The sequence below is a fragment of the Peromyscus maniculatus genome, chromosome 3 (assembly GCF_049852395.1).
Source record: "Peromyscus maniculatus bairdii isolate BWxNUB_F1_BW_parent chromosome 3, HU_Pman_BW_mat_3.1, whole genome shotgun sequence".
NCBI lineage: Eukaryota > Metazoa > Chordata > Mammalia > Rodentia > Cricetidae > Peromyscus > Peromyscus maniculatus.
The window spans coordinates 144,739,676-144,758,631 of record NC_134854.1 but is presented as its reverse complement, the minus strand read 5'-3'; the positions used below and the strand labels follow the sequence as shown (position 1 = coordinate 144,758,631).

General features: G+C 41.2%; 1 protein-coding gene across 3 annotated transcripts in view; it reads right to left on the bottom strand.

The window, feature by feature from the left end:
• The window catches only part of LOC102920593 (murinoglobulin-1-like), a 79,219-nt gene extending 61,578 nt beyond the window's left edge, over nucleotides 1-17,641 (bottom strand). For all 3 annotated transcript variants that reach the window (XM_076567881.1, XM_076567882.1, XM_076567883.1), the window contains exons 1-8: nucleotides 17,454-17,641; nucleotides 16,098-16,281; nucleotides 15,243-15,399; nucleotides 15,077-15,129; nucleotides 8,330-8,350; nucleotides 7,919-8,087; nucleotides 7,497-7,581; nucleotides 6,401-6,503 (exon numbers count right to left, since the gene is read on the bottom strand). In XM_076567881.1, coding sequence (XP_076423996.1) covers nucleotides 6,401-6,503; nucleotides 7,497-7,581; nucleotides 7,919-8,087; nucleotides 8,330-8,350; nucleotides 15,077-15,129; nucleotides 15,243-15,399; nucleotides 16,098-16,281; nucleotides 17,454-17,539 — 858 coding nt within the window. In that variant the 5' untranslated portion in view covers nucleotides 17,540-17,641. The remainder of the gene's footprint in view (nucleotides 1-6,400; nucleotides 6,504-7,496; nucleotides 7,582-7,918; nucleotides 8,088-8,329; nucleotides 8,351-15,076; nucleotides 15,130-15,242; nucleotides 15,400-16,097; nucleotides 16,282-17,453) is intronic.
• Between the last annotated feature and the right edge of the window lie 1,315 nt (nucleotides 17,642-18,956).

Below are 18,956 nucleotides of genomic sequence, written 5' to 3'. Positions count from 1 at the left end.
CTCATTATGCCCCCTTCCCTATGTTTTGGAATAGTAATGATATTCTGTGCCATTATATATTGGAAATATGTGATCTGTTTTTATTTTGATTTTATAGGGGATTAAAGTTAAAAGTTTGCATGAATCTCAGAAGAAACTTTGAACTTTGGACTTTGAAATAAGTTTGAGACTGTGATAGACTATGGGGACTTTTGAAGTTGGACTAAATGCATTTTGCATGATGGTATTGTTATAAGCTTATAGAGGTCAGGGAGTTGAATGTGGTAGCTAGAATGTAATTGGAAAGCTCATAATCCCCCATAAGCTTATAGGGAATGGCACTATTGGGAAGTATGGCTTTGTTGGAGTATGTGTGGTATTGTTGGAGGAAGCGTGTCACTGTGGAGGCAGACTCTGAGGTCTCATACATGGTCAAGCCACACTCAGTATTGCTGACTACTTCTTGTTGCCTGCATTAGATATAGAATTCTCAGCTCTCTCTCCAGCACCATGTCTGCCTGCATGCTTCCAGGTCCCACCATGATGATAATGGGCTGAACCTCTGAACTGTAAGCCACCCAATTAAATGTTTTCCTTTATAAGAGTTGCTGTGGTCATGGTGTCTCTCCACAGCAATAAAAACCCTAACTAAGGTAGATAGGAAAGGATAGTGTGGGGCATTTACTCACCAACCCCACAACTCCCCAGAGTTTTCTTGAGTGTGAGCAGCAGGAAATATTAGATAGAAAGATTTATATTGCGGAGATAAATAGATAGAAAATAAAGGATAGCCTCGAGAGGGCCTGGAACCTTTTCCAACGGGCCCCAACTGTCTCTGCCCCAGGGTTTTTATAGAGATGCCAAGGGGTGGAGCAAAAGACCTCCTCCCCCCCAGCACAGCCAAGTGCAGACCGTCTCAGACACCTGCACTCAGGCCCATGGTCCTAATCATCCTCTATGTGGACCTGCTGGGTAAAGCCACAAGGAACCTGAGTACGGGCTCCTACAGCATAGATCAAGAAAATCCAAAGCTGATAAGAAGCAGAAGTATCAATACTTATATCTGATAAAATAGACTTCAGTTCAAAGTTAGTTACAGGTAATAAAAACATCACTACCTGTTAGTGAATGGAACTGACCAAAAAAAGAATACTGAATAAACATGTCAATGCATCCAGTTTCATAAAAGAAATAATACTAATAAAAGGATACATAGGTTCAGGTGCAATAATAATGGGTGACGTCAGTACTACACACTCATCAATTGGCCATCTGGATAAAAATAATTTCTAGAGTGTTATATAAGAATTCCATCTGAATTTAAACATTCCATCTGGAAGGAGGCTCACAAAGACTCAGGATATATACAAGACTTACAAGGCTCAGGAAGTAAACAACTCACAAGTCTCAAGAAATTCCTAAAACTGATAAGACTGTATGATGATAAATAGGCTAAAAGAATTCATGTCCACCAAACCACCCATACAGAGAATACCAGAAATAATACTTTGGACTGAGGATGAGATTAAGCATAGGTAAGAGGCTACAGAAAGAAAAAAAATGAAGCTTCAATTATTGAGACATGAAATAAGATTAAACACAAATAGCAACAAAATAATAAATTGACAGCAATCAACACACACCTTTCAGAGATAACTTTAAATATTAATGGCCTCAACTCTCCAATCAAAAGACACAGGATAGATGAATGGAATACAAAAATCAGTCTTTTTGTTGTTTACAAGAACCTCATTTTATCTTCAAGGATAGGCACAATCTTACAGTGAAAGGATGAACAAAAAGTACTCAAAGCAAATAGGCATTGATATTCTAATATCTGACATACTCAATTTCAAACCAAAATTAATCAGAAGAGATAAAGAGGAAATGTTATTTTTATCAAAGATACAACTGAGAAGACACTACAATTATAAACATATATAAATCAAACTCTAGCACACATGCCTTCATAAAAAGCATACCACTACACTTCAGGACACAGATGAATCAATTCAGTATTTATAGTTGATTCCTGAACACTAATTTCTCTAACAGGGCATCTGGACAAAAAATAAACACAGAATCATCAGAACTAAATGACATCATATATTAAGTGAAGCTAATATATCTATAGAATATTCCACCTAAACACCAAATAATATGTATTCTTTGAAGTAACAAATGGAAGTTTCTCAAAAATAGATAACATACTGGGACATAAAACAAATCTGAACAAATATAATTGTTGAAAATGGAAATAACTAAGTGCATCTTTTCTGACCACAATGCAATAAAGCTTAGAATAAACAGCAAAAGAATTTCTAGAAATTATACAAACTCATGGAAATTAAACAGCCCACTACTGAATAATTAGTGAATCAAAGAAGAAATCAAGAAAGAAAAAATTTAAAAATCCTGAAATTAATTGAAAACACAGCCCAACAAAACCTCTGGAACACATTCAAAGCAGTCCCAAGAGGGATATTTACAGGTCTGGGTATTGATATAAAAAAGAAAAGAAATAGCACAAATATATGATTCAATAATACAAGTCAAGGATTTGGAAAAAGAAAAATCAAGACAAACTCAATACTAGTTAATGGGAAGAAATAATAAAGACTGAGACAGAAATGAGTGGAACAGAAATAAATAATACAAAGATTCAATGAATCCAAGAGATGGTTATTTAAGAAGAGAAGATTGATAGACCCTTGGTGCAATTCAACAAAAGAAAGAAAGAAATTACCCAAATTAACAATAAGAAATTTACAGGGAAACATTACACAGACAATTTAAAAAATTGGAATATTATAAAGGAATACTTTAAAAACCTATACTGCATTAATTATTTAGAAAACCTAAAACAAATGGACAAATTTCTACATTCATCCAAAACACAAATGTTAAACCAATAAGAAATGGACAACTTTGCTGTGGATATTGCTCTATATAAATAAAACACTGATGGCCAGTGACCAGGCAGGAAGTAGGTTGCCAGGCAGGAAGTAGGTGGGACAAGGAGAGAGGAGAATTCTGGGAAGCAGAAGGCTGAGGGGGGAGACACTGCAGCCACCGCCAGGACAAGCAGCATGTAAAGACTCTGGTAAGCCACCAGCCATGTGGCAAGGTATAGATTTATAAAAATGGGTTAATTTAAGATAAAAGAAGAGTTAGCAAGAAGCCTGCCATGGCCATACAGTTTATAAGTGATATAAGCGTCTGAGTGATTATTTTATAAGTGGATTGTGGGACTGCGGGGCTTGGGGAACCTGGAGAGAAGCCCTCCAGCAACACAACTTCAACAGTCACATAGAATCTAGGTGGGAAAGCCACCACTGCTACTTTCCTAAACCAATATAGATCCTTATTATATTCCAAAGACTTATGCTTACACATAAGTGTAGATCTCACCCCTCATTAAATAATCATATTTTTCAATATATAGAGATCATTATAGAGATCCATATCTCAGCCAAATGCAGAGAATAAGTGCCTATAATGTGCATAACTCCACCTGTTTTATCTCCAACATAACCATTGAATTGAAGATCTAGGAAAGTCATGGAGCAAGGATCAGAAAGATTGTAAAAGAACAGAATGCCTCTTGCAAAATAGTGTCATCCAGACCCAACAGGGAAAACACAGCCATAAAAACCTTAACAATATGACTGCCTAAACAAGAGTTACATAATGGTAACACAAGTTAACACACCATGTGGATGGGGAAATTTCATAAAGCCCCACTCCAAGATCAAGAGCTATAGGTGATCAATGGCTGCTGAAAGAGAAAACCATTCTTCTCCAAGGATTCCAGGGGTAGGTTATGTAATCCTGCATGGTCATCCTTATGTACATGTTCATAGCAGCAATCCTAAATGGACTCAGCAGGTTGATTGTGCGCATGCACGCTCTCTCTCTCTCTCTCTCTCTCTCTCTCTCTCTCTCTCTCTCTCTCTCTCTCTCTCTCACACACACACACACACACACAATTTATTTATATGTGTAACAATAATAGTTCCAGAATAAGAGGTCTTGAATTTCAGAGAGAATTGGGGGAGACCTGGGAGGCCTTGGAGAGGAGGAAAGAAAGGCATAAATGACATAAACACATTTCCTATGAAATGTTCAAAAATATTTAAAAATTAAGAAAAATGTATATAAAAACTTAAAATATGTAAAACCAATAAAACCAATTCATTACATGGCAAATGATGTGATTTGAAAAAGTTTGCAAAAGCAGGACAAACCTCTAAAAATATATGAAAAAAATGAATTTAACATCCTTAGACACAGGAAAATGCAACCCTCAAACTACAGATATCCTTCTCACCATAGACAGAGTGGCTACTGTAAAGAAAGCAAAATTCAATGCTGGTGAGGTTGTGAAGAAAAGACCTTCATTGTTGGAGTCTCTGTAAACACCAGAACCAGCAGAATAACAATCTGTATGAGGCAAGAATGAAATCCAGTTTAATATGACTCAGTAGCCTGTGTTGGCTCAAACTGCTAGAGACTGAAACTGGGCAGCTTATTTTAGGTATATTTATTTATTTATTTTTTTTTTTGGTTTTTCGAGACAGGGTTTCTCTGTGTAGCTTTGCGCCTTTCCTGGAGCTCACTCGGTAGCCCAGGCTGGCCTTGAACTCACAGAGATCCGCCTGGCTCTGCCTCCCGAGTGCTGGGATTAAAGGCGTGCGCCACCAACGCCCGGCTTATTTTAGGTATATTTAAACACAGCACAATTTTGGGAAAAAGTTTCCTGATGAAATTAACTCAAATACATGTGCATACAGCAAAGCTTAAAACGTGCTTACATTGAAACTTTTTACAAATAACATGGGACCCATCTTCCCTAAAGATGGGTTCTATTGACTGAAAAAGAATGCTCAAGATAAGGGTCTGGGGAGAATGAGGGAGGTAAACATAAAAGTCTGTGGAGTCAAGTGTGACCTGCCCTACAGGTAGCACAGAGGTCACCTAGGCTCTGCTCATTTCTTAAGTATGTCTGACATCTCCCATAAAGATGGGTTCTATTGACTGAAAAACAGTGCTCAGCTAAGGGTCTGGGGAGAATGAATGAGGTAAACATAAGTGTCTGTGGGAGTCAGGAGTGGCCTGGCCCTACAGATAGCACAGAGGTCACCTAGGGTGTTGTAAAGTCCACATGACATAAGGATGAGTTGTATAGACTGAGAAATAAGGCTCAAGATAAAGGTCTAGCAAGGAAGAGTCTGGGATGAATGTGGTAGTCTGGGAGATTCAGGTGTGTCCTGGCTCTACAGATAACACAGATCAACAGAATGTTAACTATACCCATTCCCAGCTTTTTGGGTGGAAAACAGGTAAACACCTCCTCCATTGAAAAGACAACCCTTCGTGTTTAACATTCCTGGTTTCCCTAATGCTTGTCTATGAGCACAAGGACCTTGTGCTCTCTACACCTCATACACTGTGGGTGAACCTACAACCTAGTACAGGCACTGCACAAGTTGGTATAGAAGCTCCTCATAGATTACAAGGTCAAAGTACCAAATGATCATCCGTCAGGGATACATAAAAGGAATCTGTGTCAGTACACAACACATGTGTTCACAGGCATGCTGGTCATTAATGTGACTCACAATCAAATGAGTCCATCAGCTGATGAATGGATAATCATAATTGGATCAGAGAATATAATGGGCATGGAGAATGTCACCTTTCACAAAGAATACCAGACTCAGAGACACAGCAGGGCACGGTTTCTGTCACGTGTAAGGGAAAACAGAAACGCTGCCGAGTAGATGTTGTTCCTTTTGGGAAGAGGAAGGGTGTGGCAGGAGAATGGATGGAGAGAACAGGGTAGGTAGTGGAGGAGATAATCAAGTACATGATACACGTGTATGAACACACTGTAAAGAAGCCTGTGTTTTGTACAATTTACTCACAGTCTCTATGTGCCAATTATATTTCAAAGAATATTTCAAAAAATAGTCTCTAAGTCACGAAAGTAGTGAGGGATAGACAGGAAGAGAAGGACACAGGACTGAGGACACAAGAGAGCTGAGGTGGCAATGGGACTAGGGAATACGGTTAAAATACATGATACCCATGTATGAAAATGTCATAAACCTATTACTTTGTATAATGAATATATACTGAAAAATAAACTTGGTGACCAAGTTTAGCTTTAATTGTTGAAATATTCCTTGAATAACAGTGGGTCCCAGGACTATCACTTTTGTGTGTGTGGGAGGCATGCTGGGGATGGCACACATGCCTGGCTAGTGTTCCACCACAGAGCTACACCACCAGGTCCCAAGGTCCCAGAAGATTCTTTTTCAGTATCTGGGTGTGCATTTCCTCTCAGCTTTGGTATCTCTATTTCTGTGATACTTAACCCTCAATATTAAAAATGGGACTTTGAGCAGTTTTTACTCACCTGGTAACTGACTTCTTTGCATGCACCCTTCCTGCTAGGATGCTGATATTCAAGGCATATACTTATCTTTACCTGTCCTGGTACAGGCTTCCCATAGGTATATCTGTTATAAGAGAGATTCAGAGAAACAAAGGGTCATCCTAAAGCAGAGACCTACAGTCTTCCCACCCATAGTCCACACTGTCAATCCGTAACAGTAGATTGGCACTGTGTATTTTCACACTGACAGCAAATAGGGCCATTACTACCACTTGACACTTTCTAACTAGGTAGATTAACAATTTAGCCCTGTTAAGAACCTCTGGGAGACATGATTTTCTCCCTTTTATAGTTCTGAAAAGATTAAGTGACCCAATCAGGATCCTCGGGCAGTAAATGATGGGGCTGTGATGAATGGAGACCATGGCTAAATGACTCAGAACCATTCTAACAGACGTCCTCAATCTTTTGCCTTCTTCCTATCAATTTTTTAAGCATGTTTATTTTAATGACAAGCAGATGTGAGCCAGGTGTGTCTCTTCTGTTTGATTCAGGCACATTTGCAAATTCCTTCTAGCACGGTTTGACTTACTGGGGTTCCAGACTTTAATAGCAATTTCAGTTGCTGTGACACAGGATCCACATTTATCAGGTACAGAAATGCAAACAGAAAAGCGAGATGTTTAAAAGTTAAACTTGGGCAGCAGAGGCTGGAACAACAACCGGATTGGGAGCTCTTGTTTCTCTGTTCTTTCTCTCAAGCCATAACAGGTCAGCAGAATGCTGTGTTTAGTGCCTGTGCTCTCTACACGTGGGTCAGGGGGTCTTTGTAGGCACCTTCCTGTCTCCAAAGGCAGGAACTCTCTACTGCCTCATACAACTGATTTATCACTGGTGTCATCAGAATTGACATCATCCACATATGCAATGAATGATCAAGCAGTAATGGATGCAGAGCAGTAGGGGCACGAGGAAGAAATGAACACCATAGGGGGATCATTTTAGGAGGAAAGGACACAATTTTAGCATTATATATTCTACAATGACACGTTAACCGATGTAGTTTTTGTGTCCAAGTACATTCTAAAGGATAGAAGATTAAACACAGGTAACTCACACTCCACACACAGTCATGTTTACTTTTTCATCTTGCACAGAGATGGCCTTTGGAACCTTTACTTGAACTTCAAACCTGGGAAGCACTATTGGGAGAGAGAGGAGAAATTCAGGTGGGAAATAACTTTTCTAGTCACCTAAATGATCAGCCTCTGCCAAGAATCGGTGACTTCACATTATTAAGATTACCCCCCACACCCAGTAAACTTAGAATGTTGAGTATTGATAGATCTATCAGGATTTGCAAATCACAGGGGTATCTACCTAAATAAGAAAAGCCACGTAATTTGCTTCTGAAAATCCCAGAACTTTCTGGAAGTTCCAGGTTGCTAGGTGGATAGCCATAGTTAGAGTTTGATGAAGCCCAGTCTTACCCATTGAACTCAACATCTACTTTCCATTTTCAATCTTCCCAAGCCATACCGAATTCCTCCACAGTGAAGGAGTGCTCTTTCTTCACTCCTGATTGTTTCACTATCACTATCTTGTAGGAGCCCTGAATAGGCTCTGATGACAGGCTGAAGGACAGCTGCTTAAGGCCATGCTCTGTGTTAATATCCCGCCACTGCATAATTCGATTCGTCTTTGGATCCTGTGAGACAGGTTGTAAATTTTGTAAGTAAATAGAGTTTTAATTACATCAACACATCTAAGACCACGTGTTCATGATGGAAGCATCAGGGTAGGGAGGAATAAAAGTTAGTGCGATATAATGAAGCAATTATCCACAATGGTGGAAGGCTGCTGACCCACAGTACTTCTACAACATTCCAACATCAAGTTACTTTCAGCGGATTGATTTCTCTCTGAATATGAAACAGTTAAGTTTCTTACCTCAATGTAAGCCAGAGGAAACTGAAACAGAAGAGAAAACAGTGTTAGTTTAGAACAGTGGTTCTCAGCCTATGGGTCATTATCACTTCGGCAAATCTCTATCTCCAAAAGTTATGATTCATATTATATTACATTAATTCATATTCATATTACATTATGATTCATAACAATAACAATATTATAGTTATGAAGTAACAATGAAAATAATTTATTGGAGACCCATCTGAGCCTTTATAGTATATAGATTACAGAATTTATTGTTCAAATCAGGAATATTTTTAGTGTGAAATTGGGTTACTAGCTTAAATATTATATCCAGCTAAAATGTTAACTTGGGGGGGGCTGTCCTGGGCAAGCTATATATGCCACTCTACCCTGGGCCCTGGCTTCCCCTCCTCATCTAAGGAGATACAAAGGCATTAGCACATGAACTCAATATACACACACCTCCTGGACGTAGTGCGACAGAGCAAACCACTGTCTAAACATTGCCCAGAAATATGAAGAAAGAAAGGGTCAATAGCTGCTCTCGCTTCAATGGAGAATTGCTGCTGACTAAGGCGAGGGCTGTGTGTTCAGAGGTTTCACAGGCAAAGTGTTTCTGATCAAGCAGATGAAGAATACAGTAAAGACAGACAGTGACAGTCATTTAAGGTTCTGTAATAACTGAGCTGTCTGAAGAGGCGAATTTCCTCAGGTGAGCATCAGCTTGAGGAAAACATAACCATTTCTAGCAGTTGAAGAGAGAGCAATCAGTGGCAGTTGTAAGGGAATTTTAGTGAGATAGAACTTGTTTCTGAAAGTCTAGAAAAATAAATCATGATAATGAATATGAAGCTGTGGTACATGTGTATACGGTAAAAGTTTATTCATCTGTAAAAAATGAAATAACAAAATTTGTCGACTGTGGTGATATTTTATTTGTGCTTTAATAAAGAAAGTTTGCCTGGAGATCAGAGGAAATAGCAAGTCATTTTAAGTAAACAAAAAGTCAGGCAGTGGTAGCACATGCCCTTAATTCTATCAGCAGGCACGGGCTCTGTGTATTCAAGGCCACACTAGGGAACAGAGCCAAGCGTGGTGATACACGCCTTTAATCCCAGTCCAACCATATAGTTCTGGAGACCTGTACAGACAGGAAGTGACAGAACTGGCCATGAAGAGGAAATGATTTCATGAGACAGAGAGCAAATCAGATGGCAGAACAGCAAGGCAGATAGGAAGTTGCTCTCTTTGAAAGCTACAGAGTTGGTGAGGTAAGGTTGGCTGGTGGCTTTCCCTATTTCCCTGATCTCTCTAAGGCTTTCACCCCTATATTTGGCTCTGTGTTTTTTATTTATTAAGACCATTTAGAAATTTGTCTACATGGGGCTGGAGAAATGGCTTAGATGTTAGGAGCACTGACTGCTATTCCAGAGATCCTGAGTTCAATTCCCAGCAACCACATGGTGGCTCACAATCATCTGTAATAAGGTCTGGTGCCGTTTTCTGGTCATACATGCTGTATACATAATAAATGAATAAATCTTTAAAAAAAAAAGAAATTTGTCTACAGTAGGTAAATGGATAAAACTTGGAAAAATTATAATGGTAAGCCAGGTACAGAAAGATAACTGTTTTTATGCCAATACCAAGCTGTTTTTATTACTATAGCTCTATAGTAGAGTTTGAGGTCAGGGATGGTGATGCCTCCAAGGGTTGCTTTATCATATAGGATTCTTTTAGCTATCCTGGGTCTTTTGTTTTTCCAAATGAAGTTGAGTATTGTTCTTTCCAAGTCTGTGAAGAATGGTGTTGGGATTTTGATGGGGATTGCATTTAATCTGTAGATTGCTTTTGGTAAGATTGCCATTTTTACTATGTAATCCTACCTATCCATGAGCATGGGAGATCTTTCCATTTTCTGATATCTTCTTCAATTTCTTTCTTCAGAGACTTATAGTTCTTGTCATACAGGTCTTTCACTTGCTTGGTTAGAATTACTCCAAGGTATTTTATATTATTTGTGGCTATTGGAAAGGGTGGTGTTTCTCTGATTTCTTTCTCAGCCTAATTATCATTTGTACATAGGAGGGCTACAGAATTTTTTGAGTTAATCTTGTACCTGCCACATTACTGAAGGAGTTTATCAGCTATAGGAGTTCTCTGGTCAAATTTTTGGGGTCACTTATGTATACTATCATATCATCTGCAAATAGTGACAGTTTGACTTCTTTCTTTCCAGTTTGAGGGGTGGGCAATGGAAGGTAGGGGATAAGGGATGAGAATATAAGGGAGTGGGATGGTCAAGCTGGAACAGGCATGGAGTGGGAAAGCAACGAAAGAGATACCATGATAGAGGGAGAAATCATGGGGATAGAGAGAAACCTGGTGCTTGGGAAGTTGCCAGGAATCCCCAAGGATGATCCCAGCTTGGACTACCAGAAACAGTGGAGAGGGTCCCTGAACTGAACTGGCTTGCCCCAGTGATTAGATTGGTGAATACCTTAACTGTCATCATAGAGCTTTTTTCCACATCCACAGCCAAACACTAGGCAGAGCTCCAGGAGTCCAGTAAAAGAGAGAGAAGAGGGATTCTATAAGCAAGTGTATCAGGATCATGATGGGGAAATCTGCAGAGATGACCAAACCAAACTAGTGGGAACTCATGAAAGTTGGATCAACAGCTCTAGAGCCTGCATGGGACTGGACTAAGCCCTCTGCATGGTGTGACAATTGTGTAGTTGGATCTGCTTGGGGGGCTCCATGAAAGTAGGATCAGAATTCATCTCTGGTGCATGAGTGGGCTTTGTGGAGCCCACTACCTATGATGGGACACCTCGTGCAGCCTTGGGGCAGGGGGAAGGGCCTGGACTTGCCTCTACTTGATGTGTCTCTCCATGGCAGGCCTTGCCTTCTTGTCGGGGGAAGTGTGGGGTGGGTTGGAAGGGGGAGGCTGGGAGGGCGGGAGGAGGAAAAATGGGGGTCTTTGATTGGTGTGTAGAATGAATGAAAAAATTTTCTTAATTAAAAAAATAAACCTGTTGCATGTTCTTTCTCATATGTGGCTCCTCACTCCAAACCGGGAGTAATGGGGACTCAAGGTAAGTAGAAGAGGACCACTGGTTAGGAATCCCTCAAGGCAGGGGACACAGCATGACATAGGGAATGTCAAAGCACAGGTGCACTTTTGGGGACCGAACATTTAAGCAGGGATGAGGGTGTGGGATGGGAGAGACAGGGAAGGATGGGAGGATTAATCCACACTGAGGACCCATGAAAAATCCATGTGGAAACTTACTGCTTTCTAAGCCTATTAAGAAGCATAAGTTAAAAGGAGAGTCAGAGGAAGGTGTACTGCATGTGTAGATAATGCTGCTCCTGAAGGCCAACGGTCACTATACAAATGTCCCAGTTCTAGGCATGAGATAGCACCTTATGAGTTCCTGGTCAGGGAGGCCCTAGAGACCCCTCCCAAAGCAATACGGAATCTTGTTGCATTCCTTGATTGCCCACAGTAACTGGCTGATAATATTCTAGTGTGGAAGATACCATACACCTTGGTTGAAGGGTGTAGAGAAATGAAGCTGGTGCTCTGCTAACATCCCCCCTGCTGATCAGCAGTCACACTGCCACAAGGTGCTGTGCAGATTGCTGCAGGAGAGGAGAGGTCAACAGTCTCATCCAGCTGAGAACCCTAGGATGTCTTATACCAACCTGCCACACAAGATGTGCCCATTGGTGCAAGAGTACCTGAACGTCTTGCAAATAGCTCTTTTTTTGGTATGTGAGTGTGGTGTAATGCACATGTGTGTGCAGGTGCATATAGCAATGCATCCAGCAGAGGCCAGAGGAGGGTGTGTGTGTCCTGTTCTCACTCTCTATCTTATAGACTTGAGACTGTCTCTCATGAACTTGGAGCTAAACTGGCAGGTGGAAAGTTCTAGCAATTCTCCTACCTCTGGCCTCCATAGCAGTGGGTTGTAGATGCTGCCAGTCATGCCTGGCTTTTTACATGGGATCTCTGATACTGCATACATTTAACATATGTTGTATCATAACATTTAATAACAGCAAGGCTCTCTTATTTATGTGCCCTTATCACAGACATAGAAAAATCATAATGAAAAATTAGAAGGAAACTAAATACATTATCCATTAATAGGCCTGGATTCTATTACTGGTCTTGCATAAAATGATGTGACATTAGGGTCTATGAGATTGCTCAGTGGGTAAAGGCACCTGCTGTTGACCTCATGACCTGACCTTGGTCTCCTGGACTCATGTTGCAGGAGACAGACATGTGAACATGGTTCTCTTTCCCCCACATGTGTGCACTCATGTGCACGTGCACATGGCATAACTATAATGATTTTGAAGTTACAGGACTTGGGACTCGTTGGCCAGTTATTAATCACTCAGTTCCCCTCTCCTGCTCCACTTCCTTGCTTTCTTTCTTGTCACCCTCCAGCCATTCTGGGGGTTTGTGAACAGAAATCTGGCACTCTGGTGCTGCCTTTATCTTTGCCACTGAGGCACACACTAATTACTGGGGTTAGTGTATCTGAAATCTGTATCCTTAAGGATGCGTCCCCCACATGGGAATGTTTTTTGTGTGCAGAGGAGGAATGGCTTTTAGCTTTCTCCCTGGGGCATGGGAGGGCCTTTGCACCCCTGCCATACTCATACCAGATGTGGCTGTCATCCCCGGTGATGAGGCTCTTCCAGTACCCTCTTTTGACCACATAGGAGGAAGGTCTAAGAGGGCCATTCAAATGATAGCTCTCCTTCTTGGCCTGGGAGTAATGCAGGCATGGCCACAGGAGCTGTGGGGATAGTCCTGTCATCACATCTTTTCAAAAAAAAATTATCCATTCAGTTAATTGATGATGTAAAGGCCATCTCCAGCACCATTCTTGACTTGCAGAGTCAGTTAGACTCTCTGGCTGAGGTATTCCTCCAAAATAGGAGGGGGTTAGATTTGCTAACTGCAGAAAAGGGGGGTCTTTGTTTGTTTTTACAGGAGAAGTGCTGGTTCTATGCTTACAAGTCAGGGATTGTCCAGGACAAGTTAAAGAGGCTGCAGGAAGACCTGGAGAGGAGAGGGCGGGAGTTTAAGACAATCCTCTGTGGACAGGCCTCATGGATTCTTACCCTACCTACTTCCCCTCCTTGAACCCTTTCTTCTCCTTATTCTCCTTCTCACCATTGGGCCTTGAGTGTTCAATAAGTTCACACAATTTATCCACCAGAGATTGGAGACAATTAAGATAAATCAGGTCGAGGTATGCTACCAAAGATTAGCCACGCAGGAGTCTGGTCCCTCCCATGGCTAGGTATCCTCCTCTGAGCGCCCTTCTTCTGCTCTCCACTTGACCAATGATGGGTAGGCTCTCAGGTGGGCTGAGATGACCTAAGACATGTCATAGAGTGACCCACCCCCCACCTCCTATTCACGATACATGGTACTCAATGATGGATAAGGTCTCCAAGTGGGGGATGACCTAACACAGGGGCCATGTCTTACAAAAGGGGAAGGTGCTGGGCCCCATAAGGCCTGGGCACCAAGCCAAGTGTCACTTCCTGAGCCTAGCTCGAGTTTGGCGACCTGTCTTCAGACATGACTTCCACATATGAGTGACTCAACACTACGGGACCTAGAATCACCTCTGCCTAGTAACTGTTGAGATGGCATCATCTCATTGCCTGCTATCCTCACCCTATCCCCCCCGCCTACCATCACCCCAACCTATATAAGTCCACTCCTGATGCAATAAAGTGAGTTCCTGCATTGACAAGACTCCTGGGCCAGTGTGCTTCTCTCTGGTGGACGGGGGTGAGAGGGGTGGGGCGTGGGGTCTGGGCCTTCAACACTCACCATCCCGCTCAGCCCCAAGGGAGAGAGCAGCTGGACCAGTCCTGCCTCTGCCCTACCTGGTGGTCAGACAGACAGTACACTACCAGAGGGGCGGGGATCGTCAGTCTCACCCAGCTGTGAACCCTAAAAACTGTGAGGACCACTGGCCTGGCAAGACACGCCCACCGGTGCAATAGTAGCACAAATGTCACGGAAGGAGCCAACCACTCTCTGACTGGATTTAAGTCCTACTACCCAAGATGAAACCCACATTAGACATCATTACAGGGCCAAGAATCTGTGGCTAACCATGCCATAGGACCAGAGGAGAACCCATTATTCTGCTGCCAAAGGACGTAGTGTTAAACCAACTGATATTGATGTATCTTTATACTCACAGATCAAAGTGTCTCTCAGCCCCTGTCAGAGAAGCCTCTCCTTGCAGCAGAGGGTGATTAGCACAGACCCCACCACTTGCTGAAGTGCAGAGGACAAGAGACTCGAACTGCTAATTTATTCTTTAGGGAGTCCATTTAAGGAAGGATCTAAATGTTCAACACCAAGTTATAGGTGAGAAATACCCCTGTTAGACTAGAAATGGATTTCTTAAGGATAGCTTGAAGTAACAGAAACTACAAAAGAAATGACTGGCATGGTTAAGCCCAAAGGTTCTGTACAGTAACAGTCTCCATGAAGTATAAAGAAACCCAGAGACACTTAAGCAGTAATGGAGTGCTTAAGATATGAGGAAGACATTGCATGGCCAATGGTAACTGAGCAAGGGGTAGAAATAGTTAAATGAGCAGAGTAGAGAAGACCAACTCATACCTTAGCAAGGGGCTAGAAATGAGAATATTTCAATCACATTATGTCTTCAGAAACCCACCAATACCCACATGTAAAAGACTCACCAACTCATTCAGGGGGCGTAGGTTTTTATCCATAGAGACAACCCGAAACTTGACTGGAGAAAGAGAGAGAGAGAGAATTTTCTAGTGAGGTCCAGAGAGCCAGGCCTTCTCTGTGCCATGTTCAGGATGGCTTTTTCACTCCATAGCCAGTGATGGACCTTCGTACCTGACTGTCCTGGTTTGTACACGGGTTTGTCTGTCTGGACAAAGACAACAATTTCTTTGTTCTTCACCAGCACTGTACTCTTTTTGTTGAATTCGTGTGTCGGTCCTTTGATGTGGACAGAGAGGGACATCTCATCTGAAGCTGAGACTCTGGGGAGCTGAGGACAAGAGGAACACAAGAAGCTTTGGAGGTCTTAGATTTCCTTTTTACTTCCTGTCCTTCCACACCATAGGGAGGAGATCGGGGTCCCTCAGTTTCTGTTTAGTTATTATGTGGAGGAGGGTATGTCAGAAACAAAGTATGAAAAGAAAAACACAACATTTCATGAGTCAATGGAAGCAACAAAGACACAGTCGTTTTTATGGAGTAAATATAATCTTGATTGAAAACTAGATAGAACTCTGGAACTTAGGTAGAGTGAAAACTAACATATTGCTAATGGTAGGAATTGCATCTTGAGGATAGGTACAGAAGAGGAACCCCAGAACTTAGTCAAAATATCAATTACACATAGCTGATTTGGTTCTGATTAGCTGGAGTGTTAACTGGAAGTTTATAACTTACTAGCACCAAGTACTACACAGTGGCAAATCCTTCTTTCTCTGGGTACTAGGTTCTTTGAGGAACTTCAGCGGGAAAGCAGCACATGCACAAGTATTGGCTCTCCCTGTTTGGGGTGGGATAATCTATGCTATTTGTTTATTGGGTAAATGTTTTAATTGTCTATTGTTATGAAGTAGTAGCTGTGTTTCTAGATTAATCTCTTTTAGAAATATGCAAGTATATTATATATGCATCTACACACATATGTACATAAATATAGAAAACAGACAGGGACAGGTATCTAGTACTCACAGTGAAGGAGTCACAGTGGAACATGTCCTTGTCGACCACAAACTCATTGGAAAGACTTCTGGTTCCCCAGCTAGACTGCAAGGAGGCCCTGACAGTCACTGTCTCATTCAGATCGAGTAGATTGAAGCAGATTTTCTCAGGGGTCTCAGTGTAGAGCTGGGAAGGGACCAGCACCATATACTTCCTGGAAAGGGAAAAGTTGAGGCCAGCTGGGGACAAATATCATTGTCCATGGCTGTAGTTTCTTCACAATAATCATCACCATCCAAGATTCTCCAGCCTGAGATGGCAGGTGACAGCATGATACCCCAGAGTGGTCAATTATCAGTGTTTGTAATGGTAATCACTCAGCTTCAGCAGTGATATCTATCAAGGTACCTTCATATGGCATGGACTACCGTCACTTAAGCAGCGAGCATTCAAGTGCTGGAAGGTTTTTAAATTTTTTTGATAAAAATCTGGAAGGATAAATTATTCTTTTCATAAAAATTTATCAAGATTGTTCTTGATTTCCATTTTTAATTCTTGAAAAATAACAGTACCCTGTTTTTATTTTTGGTACACTTAAACCTAAGACGTACAACGTGACTGCAATCCAGAGTAGCTTGATTCATATATGCTATAGTTGAACATGTGCCACAGGCTATCTGCAGGAATTGTTCTCTACCTTTTTCTGGCATTAGAGTTTTTTTGTACCTAAAACAGACCAAAATTTAGACTGTCACCACTACATCACATAATAGAAAAAAAAATCAAATGATTGTTTTTATTTTTACCACTTTAAATATATTTTCCTAATTAAAAAAAGCGACAAGAAAAGTCACTCAACAATATAATCCTGATAATGTGGTTATTTGGGCACCAAATAGCAAGTTCCACTTGTAGTTTAATCCAAGGTCTTTGATCCTAACAGGAGTGTTGTTTTAAGACAGAAACATCCACAGAGTTGCAGTGTGCCTGAATCCTTACCCATCCCAAGGTTAAACTATAGGCTACACATTTCCAACCCAAAGTGCCAACAATGTAAATCCTTATCTTCAAAGAGATGAAATGGTTTCAACACAGAAGAGTGTCTCTGACCACTGGGATTTTAGATATTAGTGGTACAGTCATAAGAGGAACGCTATTCTAAATCACATCACACCTCAGTCTAGTAACACAGATTGCTTTAGAATTGGAAAAATAATATCATAGAATCATGTAATACTAAAGTTGGAAAGCATACATGTAATTATCATTTGTTAATTGAAAAACAAAAAGGATATAAAGAAGTTTTTGGGTGAAGGGACTGTGAAAGGAAATGGATGGTTTTGATTGGAGGAGGAACATCATGGAAGAGGTCTTGGTGGTACTCACGGTTGTCCAGGTGATAAGGAGGCAGAGGTCAGGAAGGCAAGAAGAACTGAAATCAGACATTGCAGAGCCTGTCTGTCCTTCCACATGGTGTAGGAAGGAAGAACAAGAGGACAGGGCCTATGGTGTCTTTTCTTTGATGGGGTTTCCAGAGATGTCCCCGATACACAGTGCTTTATTTATGAGTGCTCTGTGTAAACAGGAATCTCTGCCCTAGGTGTCCAAACAGACAAGTGGAATTTTGCAAGAGTTTTCCGTTAGTGTCACTGTATTCAGTGGTGGCCTCTGCACAACTCAAATAAGTTGCAACAGTCTCAGGAACTGTGCCAGAGAATCTTGCATGGTGTTGGTGAAGGATCAAGGGCACAGAATCTACTTAGTCTGAATTAGAGCAGACTTTCTCAGTCTTCCTACTACCCGCCTGTAAATCTTTGCAGTGTGTGGCTGTGCTATGGTTGTGTGACATTGGCTGCCTCACTGCTTCTGGTCACCTGGAATCCAGCAGCACTCCCTGGGAGGTGACAACTCCAGTTTCTCTGTTTCCTCATGCGAGAAGTCACTAGAGTAGTCCAGGTTGGAGATTTTCAGTTCTTCTGTCTCTAGTCATTCAAGTATCTGCCTTCATGGGTGCTGTGTGTAAAAGGGGGACAGTGGATACTGGGCAAGCTCAAAAACTCACCTACTACAACTTACCACACCTGACCCTTCTTTGTTAGAACAGAAACTCACCAAACTCATCTACAGGTACAGTTGAGAAACTTTATCTCTGTGGTCTACTAGGAAGCCAAATATAATCTGTGCAACTAGAGGTGATTGCTTTAAATGATTTAAATACATCAGTATTTTGGATACAACTGAGTTCCTTTGGAAGGACATTAAGGTTTGAGTTTGGAAGTACATTAGCATTTCTAATCTAGATCATGGGACTGTTTATTTTTGCCGAGATCTTATGGCATTGACTTGAGAGGAAGGTACAGCATAAGCTAGAACAACTATAATCTTGAGGCATTAAGGAAAAAGAAAGAACATTTCTGTGGAATAATCCTCTGTAAAGATTTGTCACTTTAAATGGTTTAATAAAATGCAGATTGGTCAATAGCCAGGCAGGAAATATAGGTGGGGTGACCAAACTAAGGATGATTGGAAGGAGAAGGGCAGAATTAGAAGTTGCCAGTAGAGACAGAGGGAGCAGAAGATAAATGTGCCATGCTAATAAAGGTATGGCCACTTGGCAGAGCATAAATAAGAAATATGGGTTAACTTAAAATGTAAGACCTGGTAGTAATAAGCCTGAGCTATTGATCACGTATTTATAATCAATATAAGCTCCAGAGTGGTTATTTTGGAATAGGTGGTTCAGACAAGAAACTTCCAATTACAGAACATGCTAAAACATGATGTAGGGTATGTATGGAAAGGTTGAGAGAGAAATAAAACCTCTATATTTAATTGATTGACTTCTGAACCCCAATTAATCATCAGTTGGAAGCCCCAGCAAATCCTGCA